At 53.3% G+C, this 19,579-nt stretch overlaps 11 protein-coding genes across 11 annotated transcripts; 2 read left to right on the top strand and 9 right to left on the bottom strand.

The window, feature by feature from the left end:
• Positions 1 to 14: 14 nt before the first annotated feature.
• Positions 15 to 552, bottom strand: CKM354_000477100 (uncharacterized protein; the record flags this gene model as incomplete). The annotated part of the gene is made up of 3 exons (XM_044800020.1): positions 15 to 178; positions 236 to 425; positions 475 to 552. 3 exons carry the CDS (start codon positions 550 to 552, stop codon positions 15 to 17), a joined length of 432 nt encoding a protein of 143 aa, XP_044655955.1.
• Positions 553 to 1,075: 523 nt separating this feature from the next.
• On the bottom strand, positions 1,076 to 1,979 carry CKM354_000477000 (uncharacterized protein; the record flags this gene model as incomplete). Its single annotated transcript, XM_044800019.1, has 2 exons — positions 1,076 to 1,873; positions 1,932 to 1,979. The coding sequence occupies 2 exons, from the start codon at positions 1,977 to 1,979 to the stop codon at positions 1,076 to 1,078; spliced, it is 846 nt and encodes a 281-aa protein (XP_044655954.1).
• Positions 1,980 to 2,807: 828 nt separating this feature from the next.
• Positions 2,808 to 4,763, top strand: CKM354_000476900 (uncharacterized protein; the record flags this gene model as incomplete). The annotated part of the gene is made up of 1 exon (XM_044800018.1): positions 2,808 to 4,763. The coding sequence occupies one exon, from the start codon at positions 2,808 to 2,810 to the stop codon at positions 4,761 to 4,763; it is 1,956 nt and encodes a 651-aa protein (XP_044655953.1).
• Positions 4,764 to 4,894: 131 nt separating this feature from the next.
• Positions 4,895 to 5,839, bottom strand: CKM354_000476800 (uncharacterized protein; the record flags this gene model as incomplete). The annotated part of the gene is made up of 1 exon (XM_044800017.1): positions 4,895 to 5,839. The coding sequence occupies one exon, from the start codon at positions 5,837 to 5,839 to the stop codon at positions 4,895 to 4,897; it is 945 nt and encodes a 314-aa protein (XP_044655952.1).
• Positions 5,840 to 6,392: 553 nt separating this feature from the next.
• Positions 6,393 to 7,995, bottom strand: CKM354_000476700 (uncharacterized protein; the record flags this gene model as incomplete). The annotated part of the gene is made up of 3 exons (XM_044800016.1): positions 6,393 to 6,834; positions 6,888 to 7,877; positions 7,934 to 7,995. 3 exons carry the CDS (start codon positions 7,993 to 7,995, stop codon positions 6,393 to 6,395), a joined length of 1,494 nt encoding a protein of 497 aa, XP_044655951.1.
• Positions 7,996 to 9,349: 1,354 nt separating this feature from the next.
• CKM354_000476600 (uncharacterized protein) lies at positions 9,350 to 10,922 on the bottom strand (the record flags this gene model as incomplete). Its single annotated transcript, XM_044800015.1, has 4 exons — positions 9,350 to 9,626; positions 9,678 to 9,748; positions 9,803 to 9,964; positions 10,647 to 10,922. The coding sequence occupies 4 exons, from the start codon at positions 10,920 to 10,922 to the stop codon at positions 9,350 to 9,352; spliced, it is 786 nt and encodes a 261-aa protein (XP_044655950.1).
• Positions 10,923 to 11,845: 923 nt separating this feature from the next.
• CKM354_000476500 (uncharacterized protein) lies at positions 11,846 to 12,439 on the bottom strand (the record flags this gene model as incomplete). The annotated part of the gene is made up of 1 exon (XM_044800014.1): positions 11,846 to 12,439. The coding sequence occupies one exon, from the start codon at positions 12,437 to 12,439 to the stop codon at positions 11,846 to 11,848; it is 594 nt and encodes a 197-aa protein (XP_044655949.1).
• Positions 12,440 to 12,986: 547 nt separating this feature from the next.
• CKM354_000476400 (uncharacterized protein) lies at positions 12,987 to 13,671 on the bottom strand (the record flags this gene model as incomplete). Its single annotated transcript, XM_044800013.1, has 5 exons — positions 12,987 to 13,130; positions 13,180 to 13,302; positions 13,355 to 13,420; positions 13,471 to 13,585; positions 13,637 to 13,671. 5 exons carry the CDS (start codon positions 13,669 to 13,671, stop codon positions 12,987 to 12,989), a joined length of 483 nt encoding a protein of 160 aa, XP_044655948.1.
• Positions 13,672 to 13,988: 317 nt separating this feature from the next.
• On the top strand, positions 13,989 to 15,215 carry CKM354_000476300 (uncharacterized protein; the record flags this gene model as incomplete). Its single annotated transcript, XM_044800012.1, has 1 exon — positions 13,989 to 15,215. One exon carries the CDS (start codon positions 13,989 to 13,991, stop codon positions 15,213 to 15,215), a length of 1,227 nt encoding a protein of 408 aa, XP_044655947.1.
• Positions 15,216 to 15,327: 112 nt separating this feature from the next.
• CKM354_000476200 (uncharacterized protein) lies at positions 15,328 to 16,167 on the bottom strand (the record flags this gene model as incomplete). The annotated part of the gene is made up of 2 exons (XM_044800011.1): positions 15,328 to 15,757; positions 15,824 to 16,167. 2 exons carry the CDS (start codon positions 16,165 to 16,167, stop codon positions 15,328 to 15,330), a joined length of 774 nt encoding a protein of 257 aa, XP_044655946.1.
• Positions 16,168 to 16,993: 826 nt separating this feature from the next.
• CKM354_000476100 (uncharacterized protein) lies at positions 16,994 to 18,015 on the bottom strand (the record flags this gene model as incomplete). Its single annotated transcript, XM_044800010.1, has 3 exons — positions 16,994 to 17,654; positions 17,765 to 17,823; positions 17,890 to 18,015. 3 exons carry the CDS (start codon positions 18,013 to 18,015, stop codon positions 16,994 to 16,996), a joined length of 846 nt encoding a protein of 281 aa, XP_044655945.1.
• Positions 18,016 to 19,579: the final 1,564 nt, after the last annotated feature.

Here is a 19,579-nt window from a genome sequence, read left to right as displayed (position 1 = left end):
TGGGCGGAGAGCAATCAAAGATAGTCATCATCATCGCCTCCGGCTGGCTCAGCCTTCACTTGGGCGTCACCGTTGACCTTCTTGTCGTCATCCTCACTGACTGGAGTGTCGGCCTTCTTGGCCTTTGGTGTCTTGCTGCGCTTGGATGGAGTAGCCTCCTCTGCGTCGTCCTCATCGGCTGTGCTGAAGTTAGCTGTCATGTCAAGAGAGTCGTGATCAAGGACAGGTCACTCACCGGCCTTGCGTTTGCGGGACGCTGGAGTCTTCTTCGGCTTCGTAGCAGGGGTACCTCCAGCAGCATCGTCGCTGCCGCCTTTGCCCTTCTTGGTGGTACCACCGAGCTTCTCGCGTGCTTTCTTGTACTCGTCGCGAGCGTACTTGGCAGAACTGAACTCAGCGTCTTTGGCGACTTGCTCCCAGTCGACCTGGTCGAAGTCAGTAATATGAGTGCGTAGCAACGGATATGAAGGATACCTGAGTGTGCTCGAGGTTCTTGATGACGGCGCCGATGAGCTGCTGGTGACGGGCACCGAGGTCGTTGAAGCACGACATGGTCGGGAGTGGGAGTTGATAATGTTGCTCTTGATATGCAATGCAAAGGTGATTGTGTGGTGCAAGAGGCGGGTAGAGGTTGAGGTGAGTAAAGTTTGTCAGTGCGAACAGTGGGCGAAGAGGAAGTGTTCTGGATTGGAATGAAGCTTGCTGTCTGGCCGACCTTCTCGTAGCTTGTGAAAGTGAAGCGGAAAACGGTCGGCAGCGCGGATGCTAACGTTTGGTAGCAGCACTACACAGCTTTCGCTCACTTCTGCTTAATGAAATTATGCTGCATCCTCGCAAGCGGGCGCAGCGTCTATGGGTCTCACATAGAGCCCAGAGCACTACCTCCATCTTCACATGTCGTGCAGATGCGCTTAGAGAGCATTGTTATGCTCTGTCATTCCCGCCATAGTATCCCCGTGAGCACGCCAACGGCGCGCAGCGAATTCGATCGTTCGCGTCCTGTGCGAGCGAGGTTACTGTAGATATCTACAAGGTGGTAGATCCAAAGTGAAGGGGAGCATCTTTGAGAGTTTGCTCATCGTCCTCCAAGAAGATTGCTTGCCCACTGGTAACTGCCCAGGAAGACCGCGCCGCCGATACTGATCCACATAGTCCTGGGCCCGATACCGCTGAGGAACACGCGGGGTCCTTCCTGCTTCCAAATGCGTGCAGTCATATCGAAGACATTGACTCGCTCCTTCGATAGCATCATTCTGGTCTTCAGCACGTCGAGGGGAGTAGTAAGTCCAGCAGCGATAGCTCCTGAGACGGCACCATATATCGAACTCTCCGCAGCTGTGACATCTGAGGGCCGCGAGCCTTGTCTCTGCGCAAGCGACCACTTCTTCAGACCTTCCCAGAGCGGGAATTGTATGATGGTAAAAGGCACCTCACGCATAACCGTAATGCCCCATCCTCTGTACAGCTCTCGCCATACATGAGGCAGTCCATGCGTCGCCCTTTGCCCCAGAATATGCTTCAGCGAGCTCAGTGAGCTCGGATGCTGCTTCGCCTGTGCTCTTTGCTTGACCACCTCTGTCGGAACCCGTACCGAACATGCTGCAATTTCTCCCAGACTGGCCGCTGCCATATGCACGCCCGCTTCGCTCGTAGCACTTTCGCCGTAAGGCGCAAGATATCTCTTTGTCCCCTCATATGTCATAAAGAACAACGCAGCTCCTGGCGCGGAGCCGACTGCTGCAGAGCCTACGCCATTGTATACGCCGCGAAAGCCGCCCGATGCCCAGAAGCCGGCGGAGGATTGTAATCGGGTCTTGAGGGTATCGAGCGGGTAAAGTGAGATGTCTACGGTCGTGCCTGCTACGCCGCCTGCCTAGGAATGTTAGCTGCAGGCTTCACGCACGTCCTCTTCTTTGATAGGAAAGGCATACGATGAGAGATCTGAGATATGGCGATTCTACCAAACTTTGCGATTCCATTACAACACAAAGCTCGCGCCTAACGCCTCGGACAATGCAATAATGAGTGACAGGGAATGTGGTGAGTGAAGTTATGCACCTGCACGGACTTCGCCAATGTGGTTCGACGCGGAGCGATCTCGGCGACGGGAGCTGCGATGCACTTGGCGTCAACTAAACTGCCACGACGACGACCTGACTCCTTTCGTTTACAATTCGCCAAATGGATGGAGCCGCCGCCTGTCAGAAAGATAATGCGACTACATGCGCAACGTAACGGTCCCTCTTCATGAGGTCGCGGACCACTCGTGCAAGCATCCATCCAAATCCACGGGAAAGTTCGGTCTTGAGCATCATCAAGACCATATATAGCATGCACTCATGGTGCGATATGGACGCACATCTCAAAGAACGACCTGCTCGCACGACGCGCCCTGTCGCCCTGTCTCCAAGGAGTACTTTGCTCTCCTACTGGATCTGCGAGTGCAAGCTTGTGACCACTTGCGTGTTGCGACCAATGACCCTGTGTCGACTCGAGCCTCGTCATTCATTATATATATCTTTCTTTGTGTAACGAAATTGCCCGAGGCGCAAGATATCTCCATACAAAGATGATCTCTTTGACCTATTTCTGGCACCACGCTCATCAAAGCCATGTGGCCTCGCAACGCTGCAGTGGCAAGATGAACTACACAAATCTGCTCGCGCGCCCTGTTCGCTTTGATTTCATAGTTTGTTGTCTTCATTTTCGTGTTTTCAATTGCATTTTCACACTCGCTGAACCAAGAGGCAGGTCCTCCTGAACCAAAAGTTGACATACAGGAACGTTCTAATGATCGAGCCTTGACTATGAGCCAGCAAGAAGAAAAGAAAGATTTCGATCAAGAGGTTGCTCAGGGCAGTGCACTGGTTGCATCAACCGAGACCCTCAATGACGAAGGCAATTGCGTGCAGGACACGCATATGGAAGAGACAGCGACACTCACAATTGAGCCTGAACTGGTGGCGCACGCGACCTCGGAGGCTGAAGATGTTACTGATACTTCCGAAGACATGCACGCAATCACCGAAAATGACACTCAGCCCGAGGACTCATCGAATCAGCAAGCAACCGAGGGAGCTAATGGCGATGCGACGTTGACCAGTGGTTCTGACAAGACACAGTTATCCGATCAAAAAGGCAAATCGACGCGCACCAGCAGAAAGAAGAAGAAGAAGAAGGTCAAGCCATTGCAGACCAGCGGTTTTTACAAGTCTGATAGCGATGAAGAGTCTCCGGATGTTGTGCCACAGGATGTTCCGCCCCAGGCCGTTCCGCCCCAGGATGCTGTGGCCCAGGGTGCTCTGCCCCAGAACTTCGACAATGAACAAAAGACTGTCTTTGCGAAGAAATATTCTGCAAAAAAAGCGCGGGCTCCTTTCGATGGGACAGTACTTCGCGCAATACGTGCGACTGGCCCGCCATATGATTTTGAGCCCAGATTGAACTCCTTTCAACGAATCAAGACTCACTCACCCGGTGCGATGCGTGCAGAACTGTTTGAAAGGAAAACATACCAGATGCCAAACTTCCCTAGCCGATTGAATCCACTTTGGTCACCTCACGAGGTAATTGATTCCACCGCCGACGCGGTTCCAGACGTGACCGAGGTCGAGACGAGCACTCAGGTAGAGGGTCATGCCGCTTCCCTCGAAGACAAGCCTGTTTTCGAGCAACCACGATCCGCTCCAACTCCCGCGAAATCTAAGGGCCACCGGCGCGCAAACGCTGTTACCGACGCAACATTAATGCGTCCATCTATAGAGATGATGCTGTACGAGTTCCGCGATAAGTATGCCCGCACATACCAGCAACTGCAATACTGTGATGTGAGACTTCAAGAGAAATGTATCCAGCTCCAGCAGGCCCAGAAGCAGCTTCAGAACGCGCAGAAGCAAGTTCAACAAGCTAAACGCGAAGCGGACGATATGAATGCCAACATGGCAGAAGTGCAGGGAGAGGTCGAAGAGACTTGCGCTCAGCTCAGAGTAAACAGGGACAAATACGAGGACCAGATCGAGCTTTTACAACGGGAGCTCGATGGAACCCGTGCTGACGTTGAGCGGATTGGGCAGGACCGTGATGAAGTCCGGACATCATTACTGGCGCTGCAGACTAGCCTCGAGCAACGAACGGCCGCATTGGAGGCCGCAACGGCACACAGCGAGGAGATGCAGACTCGAATCGAGGCGGGAGAGCAATCTTTGAAGGAGTTCGAAGCTCGCAACGCTCACCTTCAGACTCAGCTGGATGAATTCCTCGCACGAGACCGAGGCCTCGACCAGAAGACTGCAAAGCTTCAAAGCCACCTTCGTCAACTATCTCGCCAGATCGACAGTACCCACGACATGATCGAAAAGCTGCAAACAGAAAACGCCGACTTGGAACGCGCCAACCGTAGACTAGAGCACCAAGTCGCTCTCAGGCGCATCTCAGAAGCCAGATCCGAGCCCTGGAATAAGCGGCGCAAAGCATGGCGCCAGGAGTATGCTTGGATAGAAGAGCACAAGATCCTGAAGCAGCGAGCAGAACAAGAAGATCGGGCGCGGGCTGAATATGAGAGTGCTAGAGATTACGCTTTGGATGACCTCAAACTTCCTGAACCGAATGATGCTTTTGAGTTCTACCAGAAACTTGCTAGTCGTGTGGTGAGAGTACCCAAGAGTGCGGCAAAATCGACGACACAGGATACTTCGACGCGAAAACCAACTTGGCTTTCGATCTGGAGGAACAGTGTTAGCCAGAGCTTTTCATGGTACTGGTGATCCTGGTGATGTTTTGGAGATGATACCCTAGCGTTTATAGTACAACATTGATCTTGATATCCATTTTCCATCGCGGCTATTCCTTTCTCCTTGTGCTTCCGTACTCCTCATCATGAGTCTTCAAACACCACTCACTTCCCATCCTGCTTCACCCCAAACGTCTCCCCAGTCTTCAACCACTCCTCCTCTTCCCGCGTGTTCTCCCTCCCCAAACACAAATTCCTATGCGGAAACCTCCCAAACCTCTCCACAATATCCCGATGACTCTTCGAAGCATCCACACCATATTGCAAATCCTCCACAACTTCTTCATCCCCCTTCTCCCGAGCAACATTTTGCCACTCCACCACCTCGGCCAAAGATTCTTCTTGCGAAGCCATATCCTCCGAATGTACCAATGGCATTTTGAACCAATGTTTCCTGACAAGACGAGCGTGATACCAAAGACTTCCAAGCGGGTTTTCTGTCGATATTTCTGTAGTAGAAGATTTTTTGAATGAGCGGAAAAGACTCCATGCTAATCTGTCGTAGTGTCTGTAGACTAATGCCAAATCTGGTGGTGTACGAAACATGTGGCGGGGCATTTGATCTAGTAGGAGAATCATTGCTAGAAGTGTATCTGCTCCTTCTTTGCCCTGTCCGATCTCTGGTATAAAAGGCGCGGCGATTTCTTGCGCGTGCTCTAATTCGTGATCGTAGCCTTTCCATTCTGGTAATTTGAGGTTTTCTGGTCCTATGGAACGAACTGCTGGGCCGAAGAGTTGATGGACTTGACGATCGATTTCTTTGAATTCTTCTTCGGATCTTCCGAGGCCCCACCACCTTCTCCTCGTGGTGGCATTTTGGACTTTTGCGTCTTGCTCTAGACCTTGGAACCAGAAGTTATGGACGGAGGCATAGAGGGAAGGGTTCCAGATTTCGCGGTCGAGTTTGAAGTGCTGTGGCGGGAGAGCAACTGCCATAGAAGAGTACTTGGATGCAATTGATAGGGAAAGTATAGATGGCTTCAGATGTCTCGTGTATGAGCCTACTTTGCGCAGCTGGCCAATACGCGGTTGTAGCTGATAGAAATGCATACTTTGAACTCAGAATACCTACAAGTGAAGTCGACACGTCCAAGGCGCCGGCGCGTCATGGCTACTTTTTGGCGCGCCATTCTGTCTAATTCAGGAAGTCTCGCTTCCTCTGCCGCGGACTTTAGCTTTCAATGCCCGAGCGAGTGTTTCCAGGTGAAGCGGTCGATTTTTGTCTGCATCCGCGGCATCTTTGTTTGTGTCTTTGCCCATACAAAGTAGACCACGAGCTTGATGTCATGGCGGCACATGTCGTTGACAGCAGAGGCGTGAGAGGGTACGAGTTACCGCGCGAGGTCCACGCAAGCTCGACGCCAAGCCGTCCAGATCCCGTTGTTCGTCATACATGACAAATGATCAGCCTGTCAAGCGCGGTTCAAATTCCGCGGGGTCAAACCACAAAGGTCAATCACACCATAGCAACACGAGTAGAGCAGCGGAGATGGAAGGCACGTATGGGATTGTGGATGTTTTTGAAGCTTTTTTACTTTTTACATCATCTCATAGCCTCATAACTAGTTACATGAAAAGCATCCCCAGCATTAGGTAGCATCGCTTAACCGAAGAGAGCATCACCAAGACGGATGGACACAGTCTTGTATTGCACGTAGTTGTCAAGTGCGTTCTCGCCGAGCTCACGACCGATACCAGACTCCTTGTAACCACCGAATGGAAGCTGGTGGTGGAGGGTGTTGTAGGTGTTGACCCAGACGGTACCAGCCTTGAGGGCGTTGGAGACCTCGATGGCGGTGTTGAGGTTCTTGGTGTGCACAGCGGCGGCGAGACCGTAGGTTGTGCTGTTGCCAATCTTGATGACCTCCTCCTTGGTCTTGAACTTGGAGATGGAGCAAACTGGGCCGAAGATCTCCTCTTGCATAATTTGCATGTCCTCGGTGACGTTGGAGAAGATTGTTGGCTCGATGAAGTAGCCCTTGTCTCCCTTGCGGTTACCGCCAATCTCCACGTTGGCACCGGCGTCCTTGCCAGCCTTGATGTAGCTGTTTGAAATTGTTAGCAATGTTTCAATGACATCGATTCACATTGTACTCACTTCATGATGCGGTCAAACTGCACCTGGGAGACCTGTGGACCTTGGAAGGTGTCTTTGGCGAATGGGTCACCGACGACGTTCTTGGCAGCTCGCTCCTTGAAGCGCTGGATGAATTGGTCGTAGACACCCTCCTGGACGTAGATACGCGAACCGGCACAGCAGCATTGGCCGTGGTTGAAGAAGATACCGAAGTTGACCCACGAGATGGCGTTGTCGATGTCGGCATCGTCGAAGACAATGTTTGGTGACTTGCCACCAAGCTCGAGGGTGACCTTCTTCAAGTTGGAGCCAGCAGCGGCCTTGAGGATTTGTCGGCCAACGACGGTCGAACCAGTGAAGGCGACCTTGTCGACGTCCATGTGCGAGGCGATAGCCGCACCAGCGACCTTACCGAAACCAGAGATGACGTTGACAACTCCCGGTGGGAAGCCAGCCTCCTTGATGAGGGTAGCGGCAACAAGGCCACCAAGAGGTGTCTGCTCCGCGGTCTTCAGGACGACAGTGTTACCGGTGGCAATGGCTGGGCCAATCTTCCATGCCCACATGAGCAATGGGAAGTTCCATGGGATGATTTGTCCACAAACACCAATTGGCTCCTTCTTGATGTAGTTGAAGGTGTCTGGTGTGGTATCAACAACCTTGCCCTCGATCTTGTCGGCCCAGCCACCGTAGTATCGCAGGCAGCCAGCACACATGCTGATGTCGACCTTAGCCATGGCCTGGGCCTTGCCGTTGTCGAGAGCCTCAACAGAGGCGAGGAGGTCGAGGTTCTTCTCGAACAGGTCGGCGAGCTTGTTCAGGAGCTTGCCACGGTTCTCTGGAGTCTCTTGTCTCCATGGTCCTTCGAATGCCTTGCGAGCGGCGGCGACGGCGATGTCAACATCCTTCTCGGTGGCCTCGTGGACGGAGGTGATGACCTCCTCGGTGGCTGGGTTGATGACCTCGAAGGTCTTGCCGTCCACACCTTTCACGAACTCATTGTTGATGAAACTGGAGGTCTGGTCAGCTCTCTGGTGCTGTCGCCACCTGCTCAATGCTGTACTTACAGTCCGGTTGGCTGAGTGTACTTGCCAGAAGTTGGCGTCTCGAGCTCGACGGAAAGAGACATGTTGGACAGTGCTAGTCAAATCGACTGGGTGTCTCAATTAAAGAAAAAGTGCGTGATGATTGTTTCCTCGGATCGCACAGCGATGAGTGATAGGAGGAGAAAGAAGGTGCGCGTCGAGCACGGCAGAGGGGTTTATAACAGCATCGGCTTCATCGCCTCGTCGCCTTCTCCCAACGGCGGCGTGCTACGGGATTAAGCTCCGACACAATGCGATGTGGGAGGGTAGCTAGCAACTCCACTGTACCGCTCCACTTGTCCATGCATTCGCTCACAAGGATCGCTGGAAGCGGCCATGGGCTGTGGAGCGGTGCACTGTGAATGGCTCTCGGCGACATGGCTGGCTGCGCGTTGCGCGCTGGTAGCGGGGCAATGGAGCTGAAGCGGGGAAAGCTCGAGAGGGCCCTCTGTGGTTACGCTTTCTCTTTACGGTGGTGAGACCAATGCAGTCAATCTAGACCAGAATGCCGTACAGGTACAGATCTGCAGAGGCTCTGGCAGTGCGGTCTCAATTCCAAAACCACCCATCTGGGTATAAGCAGTAGTGCTGCTGCTCCAGCCCGTCCTCACGAGGCGATCTGCACTGAGGTGACGGCGGCTCCTAGTGCGCGACATCCCTGCTGAGCCCTGACGCTGAGCTCGGTCTGCTTCACAGCGAGCCGTGAGGCCAGTTTGCACAATTCACTCATTATTGCTAGGACAACGGTCGGAGTGAGATGCGCTTACCATCAAGGTTCGCGCTCCGCGTTGGCCGCAGCTACGCACAAGAGGGGCACCACTTCGAGCTGGACTTGGCAGGTCAGCCGCGCAGCAGAATTCGTGACAGACGGCCCCGGGGATAGCTCGAGAAAATTCGGATGGACAGCTGGGCCAAAGGACAGCCAGCCTCCACAGTGTGCGATCGAGGCCGAGCTGCCAGCTTCGCAGATTACAAAACAGAGCAGCCCTGTTCGGCACGACGGCGCCTGGGCTCGTTCCGACTACCTCGATGGAGCTCTTTCCAGGCAATCGATGCAGGGCGTCAGTAGTGCACCCGGCTCCTTGGAGGTGCTTGGACTTCAGCGACGAACAAGCTTGGAGCTCTCTGGAGAAGCGAAGAGTTGCAAGAGTAAAAGTGAAAGGTCGTAGTCGCAGTCTTATCTTATTCTTCCCGCAGTCTGATCCACCACGACGAAGTCTGCAGCAATCTCCAAACGCCGGGATGTCGTACTTGATACAATCTCAAAACTGAACAACGTCGAAGCAGAGTCGTTACCGCCGTGTGTTTCGGTTCGGTTCGTCCGCGAAAGAGCAGGCAGGCACATATCAGCGCCTAATGAGTGTCTTCGTAACAAATCGTCCTCGCTCGCGATCCATCCTACATCACCTCGTCGACCATCCCAGTATCGGCTCCGTTCGTCGCAGCCGCAGGTGCTGTGCCATTGGCAGCGGCAGCGCCGGCGTCGCCACTGCCAAAGTAGTCCTGCATTTCTGCGTCCAGCTCTTCTGCGGTCTTCGCCTTTGGCTTGCCTGCGCGACCAGACTTGGCCTTCTTCGTCTTCTTCTTATCCGCGGTTGCTCCATTTGCGCCAGCCTGACCCTTGGCTGCACCGGCCTGCTTCGGCTTGTCCTTCGCGGCGTTCTTGGGCTGCTTGCTGTTCGAGGAGTCAGAAGATGGAAGGCGGCGCGGAATTGACAACACTTACGTCACGCGCTCGGAAAGTGGCTTCGGTGCTTGAGGTGCTGGGACGGCCTGAGCACCCATGAGAATTTCGATCTGGAGTTCATCAGCATGGACTTCGGAGACTGGCGCAAGTAATTCGTAGCATACCCTCATCTTCTTGCCGTCAACGACCGTGCCATCGAGTTGCACTGCTTCGGCAGCTGCGGTTGGTTTGCTGAATAGAACAGTTGCCGATCCACGGCTGCGGCCGTTTGGTCCGTAGTTGAGAATGACCTTCTTCACTGGTGCGACCGATTGGCCAAAGTAGTCCTGAACACAAGCCATGTTAGTCGACACCTTGAGCGGAGCGAGCGGCGCCCAACATAGGAGAATCGGTCGTGCGGTGCTCTTGCGGAACGTATATAACCCGGGTGTAAGGCTCCACAAGTCAAGACGGCAGTACTCCACTCAAGAGGGCAAGCAGCAGCTGCTACAGCAGCGATCATGGTTCCTTGTTCATGTTCTCCTGTTGCTGGACCACTCGTTTTTCAAGTCCACGAGCGTTGTCTCTTTCGAGTCTCCACTTTGCCGCTTCTGCGGAGCGTGCGACTTGGTTGCAATCACCGACGTCAGCCGCAAAGCGATCGCGCCTGTCAAGACGACTGCCCATCCCCACTAGTTCTGCAACTCCCGAACAACATGCTGCTTGCCCTCAAAAGTCGTACTGCTGCTGCTGTGTCCGTCTGCATCCTACACGTGCGTGCTTGCCAGGCATGCGAGTCGTGGGAATTTTGCGAGACGTTTCAAGGCACTCGATTCTTACGCGACGCGCTGTGCTTCATGAAGCGGGCGGTGGCGGAGAAGAGGCCGTTATGCCAGTCCCATCCTCAGGAAGAGCTGTCCGTATCGCATACTGAAATGTCCATATTTCCAAACAATCATTGGCGCGCGTCTCATCGGATAATGATGGTGCGGCCAAACGTGTACCGTGCAGTCGGCGCGGTCAACGTACCTTAATCAGCGTCTCCGTCACATCCGTGGGAAGGTTAGAGACTGAGATTTTGCTGTCTCCCGTGTGGGCGGGCACAACGGCCGGGGCCTTCGTCGGCCTCGCGGCCTTGGTCTTCTTTGCGATGCCGCCAGCTGGAGCGACCACCGCTGCGGTTGCGGCTTTCGATTTCGCGGCGGCCTTGCGCGCTGGCAGGCGTCCGGCTCGGCCTCCTCGGCGGCTGCCGGCTGGGCGGTCCTTCATGATGGCATCGAGCGATTGATCGAGCTTTCCAGACATGGTGATGGGTGGAGTATTGGTGTTGGTGAAAGTGCTGACTGTCGAAGTGTGTGGAGTGGTGTCGACCGGAGACTGGTAGTGAGCGAGTCGACTGACGAATTAAACGACTCGAATAGCTGAGAAGTAAGCGCGGGCGCGGGCGAAGATGAAGTGTCGCGAAGTGAAGTCAATAAGGCTGTCGCGGTTCGCAAATGCAAGGTGGCAGAGACTTGCGCGTGGTCGGATGGGGCGACCCGTTGATGATGATAATAGTGTTGTGGGCGGCTTGCGTTGTCGATGGCAAGAACGCGTCTGATGGTCTTTGACGCTGCGCGGTGCTGACGATGCGTGTGGTTGTGGGTGACGCGCGCGGTGATGTTGGGGATGAGGACAAAGCAGGAGAAGACGAGCGCGCAAGAATGGCCAGTCACGGCTGCGGGAGGCTGGGTCGGGAAAGTGCCGAGACCCAGCGCCACGCTGAGCACGCGTGAATGAGGCCCCTTGTCCGCATGCGTCCACCGCACACGTTTCACTCAACAAACAACGGTCATTGCCTGGTGTGTTGCACCGGCTGTGGTGTGTGCGTCAAGGCCGCCAAAACGTGATGCCTGATCAGGCTGTCGTGCTCACAAAACAATGGTGGATGGCCTATTTCGATGGGGCTGTACATATTCCTACGGTACAAGACTCTGTCGCGTTTGTGCTCGTTAAACTTCTAGATACTCTAAGACAAACCACAACTGAAGCGCCCAATTGCCATCCTGACCAACCCCGAAAAAGCAAGTACGCTCAGCTACAGGCGCAGAGGCAGCATGAGTGTGAGCATCTGATCACTATTGTTGGATACAAGAAAGAACCAAAGCTCTGCTTCGTCCAACCTTTTCTCTCGTGCGGCGTCTCATCCCAGCATTTCACATACGTCAGGCGCCGATTCTTTACAAGACCTATACGAACATCATGCGTCCAACCATGAGGCCCGTTCTAACAGCTTCAAGTGCCGCGTTCAACGGATCACTAGTCCAGCTCGGCTGACAGCTGATCAGTATCCTTGCCTTCAGCACGCCAGGCCTCAATATGATTCCTCTCTTCGCCAGCTGGTCGCGTAAAGCCTCGAGCTTCGTGTCTTCATTCAGCCCAGGTAACTCTCGAAACGCAGTCCGCCAGCTTGCGGCTTTCGTGCAAATCTCCGAAGTGTCGTATCGCAGCTCAGGAACAAGGTCAACATGCTTGGGGTCAAGTGATGTGAGGCGGCGGATACAAACATCGGGATCGTTGAATTGCAGCGTTGTGTTTGCGTAGAATATCCCGCTGCACTCGGAGCGTAGTTGTCGGCATGTCGCCAATATCGCTGGCTGCATATGTCCCTCGCGAAGGTGAAAGATCTCACGCTGCTGGCTTTCGAATAGTTCGTGGCAGATTTCGTTTCGGAGTTCTGGAGGCAGGAGCAGGAAGGGCGACTCCTGCGCATGGATGATCGTTCTTGTCTGGAGCAAAGATTCTCGTCTAGGTCGCACTGTAAGCTCGAGCTGCTGCTGCATGCTGCAGTTGTTTCTGTGTTGTTGGGAAAAGCGCTGTAGCTGTGTGGTGTGCTTGTAAGGCCAACATATGGAGTACTTATTCCCTCTCAGAAGCTGAACGGTTTTCATGCAGTACTTGCATATTAACCTCAATATGCTACAAAAACAAAGAAAGCTTCAGTGGCTTTCGTACTTATCAGCTAAGTCGGACAATAGATGATTGCGCGTATCGCGGACAGGCGGCTATGACGTGGTCTGTTGTGTGAACAAAGAGCTCATGACAACCGTTAGGAGGATTGTGGCATCGATGAGACCACGTCCTTGGTCAATGCTCGATCCACGATCTTTCAGGTGTGTGTTTCCAACCTCTATCATTTTGGTGCTTCAACGTGTACATGATCATGTGAGCACAGATCTGATCTCTCATCCATAGCTGGTGCCGGAGCTGCAGCTTGCAGCTGTAGCAAGCTTGACGCCACGAGGAGAGTTGCGCCACAACTGGCTGCCAAGAATCCTGCTGAGACATGGTATGTGACCGAACCGTTCACCAGAAGGAGGCGATTGCGCTCTATGCTCGTTTGATGTCGAATTTGATGTCTTTGATGCTGACCTCTTCGCCCGCCTTTTCATCGTAATCGAACCATTCTCCTTCTGTCAGGTCGATGGCTGTGAACTTTGTACCACTCTCGGCACCTGTTGCTTTCCATTCGCCCTGGCATATATCAGTAAGTGTAAGGGAATCTGAGTTCTAGGTAGCATACGTCTGCCTTGAATTCCACAAACTCGAGGCCCCTACAATCCATAGTAATGATGTTCTTGGGCTTAGGCGGACTTTGCTGCGCGTACGTTGAAGGCGAATCGACTATATTGGCCGAGTGCTCCCTCTACACGGGTGTCAGCACAAGCATGGCTGTGAAGTACGATTCGTGGTCAGACCTTGCAGTTCTTGCATTTCCAGACGAAATTCGCTTCGCCTCTGCTTCCGGATTGCTCATTTTGCTCCTAGTCTTCGGTCAGTCAAGATCGAAGTGGGTTGTTCAGATGCTGCCCACGAATCGGCTGATAGACACCCAATTGGGGTGTATCTCGCGACATGATGTACATTGGACCTTGAACGTGTAGTAGAATGGATTCGTCTCGGTGTCTTCTGGACCGAGATCGGTGACGCTGGGTTGTGGTCAGCAAAGATTCTTTGCGCGATTGTGCTATCTTTGATACCCTTCCAGTTCGGCCGAGATGGTAAGTGCAAGCATGTTGGCGAGATGTTGGTTAGTGAACCATCAATGTGATGCTGTTGAAGACGAGGATCTTCGAGCTAGAGAAAGAGTGTCTTGGCGAGCCGAGTGAACCAGGCAGCTTCGACGGGAACTTTCGACCTTTGCGCTGCTTCTTTCACAAACACGCGAAACAATCACAATTCACTCTTGAGCCGCCTGCCCCACAGCTTTATTGATCGCGCATTAGCTTGGATCGTCATGCTCACCAATAAGCGCATCCAAAAACGATCGTCGACGCGCCTGAAACGCGTCATTCACCAGAGCTTTGGATAGCAGGGTTGATTGCCGTCGATATGCCGCGAACACTCCCATGGTTGAAGGACAAGGCGACCGAGAAAGACGCGCCGCAAGAAGTCACGAAGACGAAAGGGAGACCAAGTTCAGCTTCACCTAACGATCTCGTAGGGCCTGACCTGGAAGATCTTCAAGATGAGCCAGCACGGCCAGCACGACCGGAGAAGCGAAAGCAGATCGTGCGCGAGTCTTCATCTTCACCCCCACCGGCGCCAAAAGGCCCTCCCCCAGTCGAGTACATGAAGCCAGGGTACGATGCAGACGACATCTGGATGATGGTCGAAGACGAATTCTACTCAACGGCGCAATTGTACACAGAGCACCTTCACCAGGCCGAGTATGCGCGACTTAAGAAGTTGCACAGGTCGCGTGGGCAGGAAACGCTGGCAACATTGGCGAGGGCGACAGATGGCAGGACTGCTCAGAGCATGGAGCTGCAAGTGAAACGCCAGCAAGAAGAGAATCAAAGAAAGCGGAGGCAGGCTGTGATCGCGGACAGTGATAGTGAAGACGAGGATGAATTCATGAAGGTGCCACAACTTGCGAATCTCATGACAGGCTCGCAAGGCGGGACAGGTCCTGCGCAGACCAGATCCACAAATTCGAGATCAAGGAGAGCGTTAGCGGAAGATGGGGACGATAGCTCGGATCCGCTACCGAAGCCAGTATTGTTCCCTCTCGATGAGGTGGAGGACGAAGATGAGGAGACCGAAAGTGACGACCTCGATGCGCCGTTGCGCAAGAAGAAGGTGCAGACTCAGAGCACTATACAACGTTCTGCACCTTCAAGCAGTGGGGTCTCGACGTCCTCGCTACCAGCACCTCCTCCCAAAGCAGCACCTTCCAGAGTGTTCAAGCAGTTTGGGAGAACCAGGCGTGAAGAGAAGGAATACGTGAAGGAGGAGTCAGAGCCTCCCTCGCTACCTTCTTCGCCGCCTCCGAGACTATCAGCCCCTCTACGAAAGCAGCGCGATGAAGACCATGTCGCTGGTGATGCCTTGCGCGCAAACGGCCGACCCGGACGATCCAGGTTTCCAACGATCAAGCAGGAAACACCGATGTCGCCCATCGATGACGGCTCCGGCACAGCTTCTGTGAAGATCAAGGAGGAACCTGGTACTCGCCCCTCAACTTCACTGGCCAAGCGCCGCGCGCAGAAAGCAACGGAGGAGGCTGAAGCCAAGCGCAAAGAGTTGGAAGCGAGCATACCGACCTTTTTGTTTTGAACACCACTGATATCAGTCTTACTGTCTCCTAACAGTAAGTCCAATGCAGGGGAGCTTCATTATACCACACTATCTGAGACGTGCTTGCGGTTACTACACTGCTTCGCCAGATCTACCACTTCTCGAGCTGTGGTCTGATATCGATCTCGTTGGTGAAAGCCCTCTTGCTCTGCGTGTGCAGACTCCAGTAACTTTCCGCAATATCTTCAGCGGCGATCTTGGCCTCTGGTGGTTGATCCTTCAACCACTCCCTTGTCCTTGGAATGTCGATAACGCCATCAATCACTGCATGAGCAACGTGGACTCCCTTGGGTGCGAATTCCTTTGCAAGCGAAGTAGAAAGGGCACGCATTGCGAACTTTGCACACGCGAAGCCGGACATCTGCGCATTCGCTTTCACTGAAGCTGTCGCACCAGTAAAGACCAGCGTGGGTGGGTAGTTACCACTCTTGACGTTCGATGCAGTGTCAGCTGAAGGGTTGGCCTCGACGTGCTTGAGCAATAGAGGAATGCTGTGCTGTGAAAATACGAATGCTCCTTTGCTGCATTAATTGGTCAGCCTTGATTTCTCGGGTTTGATACAAATTACAAATGTTCTTTCCACTTACACGCTGACCTCGTACCCAGCCATGAAATCTTCCACGCTCAACTCCAGTAATGGCTTCCTCACGAATCGTCCACTGGCATTGTAGATCGCCGCTGCGATTGGAGCACCAGGGAATTCGGATTCAATTTGCTTAAAAGCATTCGCGATGCTGGCATTATCTCCCAAATCTGTCGAGATTCCAATGGCTTTCCCGCCTGACTTGTTGATCTCGTCCACGTAAGGCTGGAAGTTTTCTGGGCTTCGAGCGAGGAGGACTACAGGATATGCTTGGGCGAATCGACGAGCGACTGCTGCTCCAGTGCCGGCGCCGACACCTGCTACGATTGCGATTGCTTTGGCGGACATTGCGTCGTATGTGCTTCAAGGTGTTGAAGTGGTTCTGTATCTTGTGTTGGGTGGTCGGTGAAAAGGTAGGCGCATGTAAATGATGTTCAGAGTGCGAGCTATATGTGATGATCACAAGAAGCACTAAAGCACGTCTTCATGATTACAGAGCAGAGCTTCTGGAGCTCTATACGTATGAACGCATTTGGTTGCTCGACAGCCAATAGAGGAGCAGTGTAAGAGCCGAAAAAGTGGAGCTTGCATCAGTAATCCGGACTCTGCTTATACAGCTCAGAGCCGAGCGTCAGCTTGAGTGAGTGTAGGACTTCCATCTGCTATACATTGACGCATTTGCCCTGCTGAACATGCTTTCATGATCGATGTGAGAGCCTCGGCACCGCGGATTTCCTGGCACACAGGCAACAGGAATTCGAAGCATGCCGCCGTGGAATACATTTTATCATTTCCTCCATCTCAACAACCTCCATGTCCATCATGCACTACATCCTACTCCCTAGCCTTACATCGCACTCAATACGACAATTTTTAGATGATCCGCTAATATATGATTCAACACCCAGTTGTACACCACCCTTTCTCTCCTTCTGCCTCCTCCAAATCGTCTCCCCTCTATATTACCGAAGCAGGCTCGTTATATCATCTTGCTTCGTTCTGTTGGTATTACAGTAGAAAATGTTTCGGCAGCAGTGACCGTGGTTTTACACTCAGATAGTTTTCCCTTTTGGTTTCGCTCATGATTATCCTCCACTATTCGTCCCATATCCCATCAATCGTACATCCATCAATGTAGGCAGATCAAGTTCTCGATCGGCAGGGTTGGCTACTGCTATATTCTGTAGTCACCACTGCCTTTGTTTCCCAGCCCAGAGTCGTATCGTTGATAGGATCCGTGGTCATCGCCTTCGCTCATTTGACTGAAGCTGTCATCTGAGACTTTGCCTTCCGCTCCGCCGCGTATGGTCGTTGAGATGTGCGTTTTGCTGTTATTGTTTGGAGACATGAGATGTCGCATCTCTACGTGTGATTCATCGTCGAAAGGCGAGGGCCCATTTCCGTTGTTGTTATTACTATTCTTGCTGCTTCGAAAACTGTCGGAGATTTTTCGCGAATGTGCTTTGACGCGGTCGAACGTGGTGGGGCCATGGTTGCCGTTCTTTGATGGCAGTGGCGGAGGTGGTGAGTTTGTCTCGTATTGGTTGGCGTAGAGATTGTCACTCCCGTAGAAGCCAGACACTCTGTTGGCGCTCCGGATCCCGCCTGGGCTGGGAGGCTGACGTGGGTTCGTGCCGAAGCCTGGTGAGGATGGGTGGATCGGCGAAGAGCCTGGTGTTGGAGCTGGTCGAGGCTGGGTGAACTGTTCATACGAGGGAAAGCTGTGTTGGACAGGACGTTCGGCGAATGTACCCGAAGGTGAGGACGCCAGTGGCCGTAGGTTTTGGAACATGCGTTGTGCATCTCGACGTGACTTTTCGCGGATTTCAGTAGCTCTGCACATGTGAAATCAGCCTCGAAGTTCGTAGAAAACATCAACGTTGGCATTAGGTCTCGATCAGACCACTGTACGATTAGCAAGTTGGCTGTGAAATTAAAGACTTACTCGTCTTCAGTCAGCCCAGCAATATTCACATCCTCTCGTCTAAAATCTGTTGGCACGCCCTGCACACGATCGAAGGTCAGCTTTACTTGCACGCCCACTGCCCTCATCGACGAACGCCAGCTTACAATTTGAATTGACCTCCTCGGACTCTCGTAGTCCTCATCGTACTCTCCACAGCAAAACATGGCTCTCATCTTCTGTCCAAACGTCAGACCAGCTGGCGGAGGATGATCGAAATGTGCGTCTGCCATCTTCGAGTGTCCACAGCGAGCCGAGAACTGCGACGGTCTTGTAGTTGTTCCTTGACTCGCAATGAGGCTGGTGGCGGTAAAGTTTCGGAAGATGGCTGAGTCGTGGGCTTGCTGTCTGGCTGTTCTCTTCACGGTAGAGACACGCGAGCTCCGGCACACGGGCTCGACAGATCTGCAATGGCGCGTTTCGTGTCAACGGTGCGATGTAGAGAGGATAGTGGACTCGTTCTCGACGCCTTCCAGCGTGAATGATGTTGCCAGCGGGTTGGAGACAAAGGATGGCTAGGCGGACAACGCGCTTGAAAGATGGTGCACCATCTATAGCAGAATGTGTACAAGGAGGTGGTGCGTGAGGACTGAGGCAATAGGTTCTCCGTATCGCAACCAGGAGCGGCGTTCTTTTGACGAGCAGCCCGCGTGGAGTGGAATACAGCGCAGCGTTGGGCCTGTCAGAAAGAAATTACCGACCAAGGCAAGGTCAATCCAACAGCTTGAGCTTGAGCTACGTTCGACAGATTAGCACTCAGAGGGCCCTCGCATGGCGTGAGCAGTTGCTGTCGGAGACCAGCGAAGCAATGGTACATTCTTCATGTCAGGTTTCCGTGATCCAGCCGGCTGGAATGTGGGATCTGTGAGAAACCAGTCCGCTGGTCATGCTCCGGAGCGGGAGTCCGGCCAGGGACGAAGGAGATCAGGAGCGTTGGAACTTTGAAAGACCTGTCAGCGTGAAAGCAGTCGAAAAGTCACGTTGGCTGCGCATGGGCAATGTTTCATCTCGCTTGTTTAGGAAATCGTTGGGGGACAGAGTTTGCGAGTCGCGAGGAGTTAAATCACGTCGCTGATCCAGGCCAGGTCAGCTTACAATCCGCAATGTGCCTGTTCATCGCTGCGCTCCACTATCGCATCTTGGTGAACGATTGTGCAACATGCCTTGCAGGTCGGACGAACGCGTCGTCTCGCGTCCCCGAGCACAAAAAAGCTTGTCAAGATCTCTGCGTTTCACATTCATCTGCTTCCGGTACCTCTGTCGTGTCTGCGCCCGTGAAACAGAGTGTGGCATGCAAGCACCAACCATGCTTCAAGCTCGCAGTCCCGCCAGGGCGGATGCCAACGGTTCACGGGAGATACCCGTCTGCTGCGTGGCCTGCAGCATTGTGCTGGCGATGCAAGGCAGACTGGATCAGGACAAACGCTCAAATAGCGAATAGTGATCGCATGCCTTGGCCGCGTCGTCCTGAGTTCGCCATGAATTGCGCAAATGATCCACTTCATACCTTGTCACCCAGAGCCGGAAGTACCGGACTTTTGTTTCGCCATGCATCATTAAAGCCGTTGATCTTTCCCTACCGTGAATCATATCGGAGGCGGCATATCGTTCTACAAGCAATATCAGTTCAGGTGTACGACAGCTATGCCTGAGCTGACTACCTTTTCTGTTGCCGTCGTGCTGCACCGCACTCTCTTCGAGGCGGAGCTGTGTTCATCGTGCGCATGGCCTGCGTTGAAGATGAACTCGCAGAGGCGCAGACCGTTCTTTGATGTAGCTGGAGATTGTGTCTCGCAA

Source organism: Cercospora kikuchii, assembly GCF_019650295.1.
Source record: "Cercospora kikuchii DNA, contig_00003, whole genome shotgun sequence".
Classification (NCBI taxonomy): domain Eukaryota; kingdom Fungi; phylum Ascomycota; class Dothideomycetes; order Mycosphaerellales; family Mycosphaerellaceae; genus Cercospora; species Cercospora kikuchii.
Note: the sequence above shows the minus strand (reverse complement) of the source record. Positions and strands in the feature narration are given on the sequence as shown.